The sequence below is a fragment of the Hakea prostrata genome, chromosome 1, assembly GCF_041222555.1.
Source record: "Hakea prostrata isolate BN-2017 chromosome 1, UWA_Hpros_2, whole genome shotgun sequence".
Lineage (NCBI taxonomy): Eukaryota > Viridiplantae > Streptophyta > Magnoliopsida > Proteales > Proteaceae > Hakea > Hakea prostrata.
The window spans coordinates 36,739,831-36,747,694 of record NC_142600.1 but is presented as its reverse complement, the minus strand read 5'-3'; the positions used below and the strand labels follow the sequence as shown (position 1 = coordinate 36,747,694).

Sequence of the window (7,864 nt, the reverse complement as noted above, 5' to 3'; positions counted from 1 at the left end):
AAGAACTATCTTCATAAATCTAACTAGACCGTCGGAGACGCGACGCCAATCAAGATGATCAGCTCCGTTTCTAACCAGTGTGTTTCATTTTCCAGTGAACGAGAGACTAGCAGAGGAATGAAACACATTTTGGTGGGAAGATTGTGGTTCAAAGCTATTGGCAAAATTAGCACCAACATTTTGGTGCCGTTTGTGGGAACCCAGCTTGAACAAGTTAAGAACAAAGGTCATGGCTCAATCACCTGAGCGAGAGGAGATATTACCAGTTGAAATGGCAGAAGCAAGCCAGAGGGAGCCGAGGAGAGTAAATCCGAAAAGAAGAACAAGAGAAACGGTTCCAACACTGCAAATTCCAACAATGCAGAGTTGAAAAAAGCAAAGAATGATGGAAGATTTCTCACCTCATCCTGCTGAGATTTTCGAAAGACAGGAGAAACAACGAGCAGATACGCTGGTTGCTTCTCATTTTGAACTGGATCCGAATCAAATCACTGAACGATTTGAAAGTATGCAACATCAAATACTTGAAATGCAAAATCTGATGAGGTTGTTCATCAAGCAAGTCGGAATTCAACTAGAAGGAAGAGTGCTGATCTCACCAACTAGAAGATCTCGAACTCTTTCTCGTGTTGAGGTGATTTCTGCACCAAATCCTCAGATCTAGAGGTCAAGAGAAAGCCAAAGAAGATCAATTCTCAGGGAGGGATCAGGAGAAAGTGTAGATCCGAATTACATTCCTTTGGAATCAGAAGATCAAGGATCATCTAAGGACGATCATTAAGCCACATTCAAAGTCAAAAGAGTAAAACTCTTGAAAGTTGGAGAGATAAGAGAGAAGCAAGGAGATCAGAAGGTAGCAGATCTTAAGTTCATGGATCTGATATCAGTAAAAGGTTTCGTATCCTTGACGATCAAATTCAACGATTGACAAGCAAAGACAATGGAGAAAAAGTGGAAGAAGTAATGAATTAGAATCCATTTTCTAAAGACATCATGTCAGCACCATTGCCGCATAATTGTAAGCTTCCAGTGTTCACAATGTATGATGGAAGCTCAGATCCGTTGGAACACCTGGCTCAATTCTGTTATGATGTTGGCAGGTAATTTTGATGTTTTAAAGTGTCGATCCTTCCCATCATCGTTGAAAGGTCCTGCAACAACTTGGTTCTTCAGTCTGTTACCGGATTCCATTAGAGATTTCAGAGATTTGACACAAATATTCCTGTCAAGATTCCAAAGTAGCATGAAAAGTAGCAAAACAGTGGATAATCTGGCTGCAATTCGTCAAAAGTCAGGAGAGTCAGTTCGAAGTTATATGAAGAGATTCAATCAAGAATCAATTCAGATAAAGAACTTGAATGAAGCAATAGCTTATGATGCCATGTTCAGAGGTTTGACGGACGATCATTTGTTAGAATTTTTTATCATGAACAAACCGGCAAACATTGCAGAATTGACATCCCGGTGTAATCAATATGCTAACATCAAAGATATCCTTCAGGCAAGGAAGGAGACCGATGGTGATGGAAGCAAAAAGAGGGAAGATGGAGTCATGAGATCTGATCAGAGAGATCGAAGAAACAATAGAAATTATCCGAGGAATGGTCCTGATCGTCAAATCAGATATTCCGAGACCATTCCTGGAAAATTTTACTCCTCTTAATACTCGAAGATCAAAAATCCTGATGCGAATTCAACATCAAGGATTTGTAAAATGGCCAGCACCGATGGTAGCAAAGGCAGATGAGCGGAACCCAAACAGATTTTGCATTTATCACAGAGATCATGGTCATGATACTGATGATTGCAGAATTATGAAGAATGAAAATGAGCGATTAATCAGTCAAGGGAGGCTGGATCAGTACGTTCAAAGGAGAAATGGAGGCCACCAGAGAAATGTTGCTGATCAGCCGAGAAGATGGAATAATCGGACACCAGTGAAGGAGGACCAGGCGAAGAGAGATTTTCAATCTAGTTCTCCAGATGAAAATGTTAAACATCAAGAAAACCAGCGAGTTCAGCAAAAGCAGTCTCCCATCATGATCATCTTGGGGGATTTAGATTTGAACTCAATTTCAAAATCTAAGGCTCATGCCAGGTATGTCAATGCTGTCGAATCTCATGTTATTCCTAAAAGAATTAAGAAGATGAAGGAAGTAGTCTTCACAGAGGAAGAGATGGATGGAATTCAAGAGCCACATGATGATGCCATCGTTGTAGTCATTGAGGTGGCAAATAGAGATGTTCACAGGGTTTTAATTGATACGGGGTTTTCTGTAGATATTATGTCTTACGAAGCCTTTCAACGGTTGAAGATGGATACTGTCAAGATAAAACCTTGTGGAACAAGATTATTTGGATTTTCATGAGAATCTACTTCGATGGAAGGAACTGTGGAGTTAACAATTACATTGGGAACATATCCACAAACAGTAACAACAGTTACTGAATTTTTGTTGATAAAGAATCTGTCAGCTTACAATATAATTCTAGGAAGGCCAACTCTGAATTCTATTGGAGCTGTGGTTTCAATGAGGCATTTAAAAGTAAAATTCCCAACTGAAGGAGGCATTGGAGAATGCAAATCTGATCAGAGAACCTCGAGGCAAAGCTATACAACTTTCTTGAAAGATTCTAAGTCACAAGATAAAGCTCTTGCCCTTACTGTTGAGGTTATGGATAATAGGGATGAAGAAAAAATTCAGAGAGGTGAACCAGTGGAGAAGCTAGAAAAAATTTCTTTTGATCTCGAAAATCCAGACAAGGGGACCATGATTGGGGCTGATCAGACCAATCAAGACAAGGACCTATTGAAAGAATTTCTTCGATTAAATGCAGATGTCTTTGCCTGGTCAACACAAGACATGCCAGGTTTGAGCAGGGAGGTAGCAGAACACTGTCTCTGGATAGACAATACTGCTAAACCAGTAAAACAAAGACGGAGGAATTTTTCATCAGAAAAACATGATGCGATCAAAGTTGAAGTGGAAAAGCTCAGAAAGTCAAAATTTATTGAGCAGATTGAATGTCCCAAATGGTTGGCAAATGTCGTAATGGTGAAGAAGCATAATGGCAAGTGGAGAATGTGCGTGGATTACACTGATCTGAACAAGGCTTGTCCCAAAGATTGTTATCCTTTGTCGTGAATTGATCAGTTAATTGATGCCACATTAGGTCAACAAATGTTAAGTTTTATAGATGCTTATTCTGGCTATAATCAAATTCTTATGAAGAAGGAGGACCAACCTCACACGGCGTTTATGACAAATCGCGAAAGTTATTGTTACAAGGTTATGCTTTTCGGGTTAAAAAATGCTAGAGCAACATATCAAAGGGCAATGAATAAGATGTTTGCTGATCAGATCGGAAGGAATATGGAGGTTTATGTTGATGATCTTCTCGTAAAAAGCCAATTCAGATATGATCATCTCACTGACCTAAAAGAATGCTTCGATGTACTCAGAAGGAATGGAATGAGACTTAACCCTGAGAAGTGCGCATTTGGAGTTTCATCTAGTAAATTCCTGGGTTATATGGTTACACAGAGGGGTATTGAGGCAAATCGAGAAAAAATCAAAGCCATTCTAGATATGTCGGCACCCAGCAATATGAAGGAGGTCCAGAGTTTAACAGGAAGAGTTGCAGCATTAAGTAGATTCATATCCAAATCAGGGGACAAGTGTGCATTATTCTTCAAGGTGTTGAAAAATTTAAATGCACTTAACGAATTCAGATGGTCGGAGGACTGTCGAAATTCGTTTGAAGAATTAAAAAGGAGGTTGACCAGTCCGCCAGTTCTATCTCGGCCAAAGCCACAGGAAGTCTTGTAGATATATTTATCTTCTTCAAAAGCGGCAGTGAGTGCAGTATTAATCCGGGAAGAAGGTACTGTCCAATATCCTATCTACTTTGTAAGTCATACATTGTTAGATGCATAGTCTAGATATCCAGAATTTGAAAAACAGGCCTTAGCTTTGATAATAGCGGCCAGAAAACTTAGGCCCTAATTTCAGGCTTATCCAATTATTGTTCTTACTAACTGGCCTTTAAAGAAAATATTACATAAGCCTGATCTTGCCGAGAGAATGGTATCATGGGCAGTAGAATTAACAGAACATAATATAGACTATAAGCCTAAAACTGCGATAAAGGCACAAGTCTTAGCTGATTTTATTGCTGAAAGTATTTCATCACCAGAAGAGCAGAAAGATTCTAGTGAAATATCTACTGGGTGGATTCTTCATCTGGACGGATCAAGTCATTCTCAGGGATCAGGAGCAGGCGTGATTTTACAAAGTCCGTTCTGATTTGTAATTCAGAACGTTCTTTGATTTAACTTTCGTGCTTCAAATAATGAAGCAGAGTATGAAGCTCTCATTGCGGGATTACGACTAGCCAAATCCCTATGTGTGCAAAACATTGAAGTGAAAAGTGATTCTGAGCTGGTGGTCAGTCAAGTTACAGGAGTATATGAAGCGAAGGATGATCGAATGATCAGTTATCTTAAGAAGGTGTTAGAATGTAAAAGATGGTTTTCACAATTCTCAATTATGAGAATATCCAGAAATCAGAACACAATGGCAAATTCTCTTGCGAAGTTAGCATCCGCAAAATTTACTTCTCTACCACAGGCTGTATATATTGAGGAGCTGGATATTCCAGCATATTTAGAGCCAGAGATAATGGAAATTGATGCAAAAGTGTCTTGGATGGATCCTATTATACAGTATCTTAAAGAGGATATTCTCCCTGAAGATAGAGAAAAGGCCAGAACTTTGAAAAGAAGAGCTACAAAGTTTATAAAAGAACAATTTCTGGGCCACTTTTGAAATGTTTGGGACCATCTGATGCACAATATGCTCTGGCGGAGGTCCATGAAGGGATCTGTGGAAGTCATCTAGGTGGGAAAGCTTTGGCCTATAAAATTATGAGGCAAGGATTTTATTGCCCACGAATGCAGGTTGAAGCAATTGAATATGTAAGAAGATGCCATCAGTGCCAAATTCATGCTCCAATCCAGAACCAACCAACAGAACAACTGACATCAATCCTCAATCCCATTCCAATTGCAATGTGGGGGATGGATTTACTTGGTCCATTTCCTGTTGCGTTTGGAGGAAGAAAATTTGTGGTAGCTGCAATCGATTATTTTACAAAATGGGTGGAAGCAGAAGCCTTAGCCACAACCACAACAAATCAAATTGAGAAGTTTTTCAGAAATAAGGTCATATTCAGATATGGTCTACCAAAAGTCTTATTGACAGATCACGGAACTCATTTTGACAATGAAAGGTTCAAGGAATTCTGTGCAGATTACCTCATCGAATGCAAAAACTCTTCTGTGGCATATCCTCAATGCAATGGTCAGATCGAGATAACTAACATAATTCTCTTACAGGGAATTAAAAGAAGACTGGATGGGGCAAACAGCCTATGGGTTGATGAGTTACCTCATGTGTTATGGGCATATAGAACTACAGTCAGAACACCAACGGGAGAAACACCTTTTAAGTTGGCATATGGATCCAAGGCATTGGCTCTAGTGGAGGTAATGGTTGGGTCAAATAGATCAAAGAGGTTTGATCCAGTAACCAACGAAGAAGGATTGAGGGTAAATCTAGAGTTTTTGGATGAAGTTAGGGAGAAGGCTTTGTATCGAAATATAGAGTACCAGAGGAGAACAGCGGCATACTATAACGCTCATGTCAGACCTAAGTCTTTTAAAGTTGAGGACTTGGTCTTAAGGAAAATATCAGCATCAGACCCGAGAAATTGTGGAAAACTCTCCGCAAACTGGGAAGGACCATATGTGGTAACAAAGACTATGAGCAAAAATACATATTGGCTCAAGGATGTTTATGGAAGCTGTTTGAGGCGACCATGGAATGTAATTCACCTCAAGAAGTATTATCAATAGAAAGGGAGTAGAATTTTCTGATATTCTTGAAGAAATTATTTCTATCAACCATTGTCACCAAAAGATTCTTCTTCAAATTGCGCAAAAAGGTCTTTTTTGTTGAACTAGTTTTCTGATCATGCTTTCTAAAGCTGATCCAGGATCATTCCTTCCGAGGGTGATCTCGGCTTTCCGAGGTCAGGCTCTAGTACGCTAGCCTTCCAAGGCAGCCTTCTGAGGCCTGATTATGCTAGCTGATCACGGATCATTCCTTCCGAGGGTGGTCCCGACTTTTCGTAAGTCAGGCTCAAGTAGCCAGCCTTCCGAGGCACGGTCATGCTAGCTTAATCATGGATCATTCCTTCCGAGGGTGGTCCCGACTTTTCGAAGTCAAGCTCAAGTAGCCAACCTTTCGATCAAGGGCAGAGGAGCTGATCAACAGGATTTCTCACAAAACAGGTTATATTGAAGATTCTAATTACATTATATCACTTACTTTTTCCTGAGAATACTTCATCAGCAACTGATCAAAATTATAGCAACGGAACAGAAGTAAAACAAATGGTTAGAAGTATATTGTGTGATCAAATGTGCAATAGGTCAAAGATTGCTGTTATTTTTTCATGTTTATGATCAACGTTGCAAAGGTTCTCTTCAAAATATTATTTTATCAAAGCCACAGGGAGCAAAAGAAAGGGAAGTTCTACTGATATAAAAAGAGATTAACAAAGTCAAAGCCATTGTATCAAAGGGTTAACAAAAAGGTAAGTTAAAAAGACAAAGGAAAATATCCTCTTAAACATCTGGGTTTGCAGGTGGACTGCTATCTCAGCAGTATTCTTATCACCTTTTGGAGGTGACTCATCATCATCATCATCATCATCATCATCATCATCATCATCATCATTATCATCGGAAGAATAATTGTTGTCAGAACTGGCAGTCTCATCATTAGCATCTTCCGAAGAACTACTTGAATCTGGATGCTTTAAATTTCTGAGATCAAAAAACTTTCTAGACAGGAGAAACTCTGGAGGCAGTAGCTTGAAATCCACATTGAGGCAAATTTTGAGAATTTCAGAAAAGATTTGATCAAAACATATCTTTACCACGTTCTTGTAGAATCCAAGGAAAGCTGGATTATCTCCTGCCTCCTCCATTGACGAGGTAACTGAACTAAGGACAACTTGATGTTCATTGTGAAGTCTTTTCTTTTCTAGCTCAAATCTTTTCCTTTCTGACTGTATTTCTTCAAGCATAATAGTTTTATCCTTCAAAGTCTCATCCAAAAGAACATTCAGATTTTCTTTTTCCTTAGAAATCAAATCTAGAGAGACCTTGAGATTATCTTTTTCTGCGAAGCCTCGCAAAATCTCAATCCCAAATTATCGTTTTGATATTCCAAATCAGAATTTTCCTTCAAAACTGAATTAAAGGCTTTATGATGATACTCATGTGCCAGCTCCAAGTCAACATTCAATTTTTCAGTCCTTTCAAGATTCTCTAAGAGCTCATTTTTCTCTTTCTCAACACCTTTCAACCAAGCAAAAACCTTGGCTAATTTTTCTCTGAGATCACCTCTCTCAACTGTAGCAAGTCTAGCTCTTTCCAGAGCATCATTCTTTAACATTTCGAGCTGTAGAAGCTCATCTTTGTGGTTTAAAACAGAAGTCCTTAAAAGAGAAACTTCTTCCTGCAAGTCAGTGCATAGGTCAGAGCAAAGTTGGAAATCATTTTGTAAATCATCTATATCATTGCACGAATCTATCTCTCTGAATTCAACAACTGTCAATTTTCTCTCTGATGATTTCAAATAGTTTCTGAGTTCCTGTACCTCATTGATCAATTCAAAATTCCTTTTGATCAAACTGTCATTTTCCTGGGAAAGAATTTTTTTTTCTCTTTCCAACACTTCAGAAAAAGCATTAAAAGCAGCTCCAAAACATTTGCAAGTCAAGCAATAAAAAC

General features: G+C 38.9%; 1 protein-coding gene across 1 annotated transcript; it reads left to right on the top strand.

The window, feature by feature from the left end:
* Nucleotides 1-2,864: 2,864 nt before the first annotated feature.
* LOC149028884 (uncharacterized) lies at nucleotides 2,865-5,917 on the top strand. Its single transcript, XM_089168778.1, has 3 exons — nucleotides 2,865-3,072; nucleotides 4,363-4,521; nucleotides 5,313-5,917. Exons 1-3 carry the CDS (start codon nucleotides 2,865-2,867, stop codon nucleotides 5,915-5,917), a joined length of 972 nt encoding a protein of 323 aa, XP_089024904.1.
* Nucleotides 5,918-7,864: the final 1,947 nt, after the last annotated feature.

Excerpts from the sequence above, each read along its gene's own strand:
- LOC149028884 (XM_089168778.1), top strand. The coding sequence starts at position 2,865 with ATGCCAGGTTTGAGCAGGGAGGTAGCAGAACACTGTCTCTGGATAGAC. Across the intron at positions 3,073-4,362 it reads AATGGTGAAGAAGCATAATG|AGTATGAAGCTCTCATTGCG; the intron begins GCAAGTGGAGAA and ends ATAATGAAGCAG. Across the intron at positions 4,522-5,312 it reads TCTTAAGAAGGTGTTAGAAT|ATTACCTCATCGAATGCAAA; the intron begins GTAAAAGATGGT and ends AATTCTGTGCAG.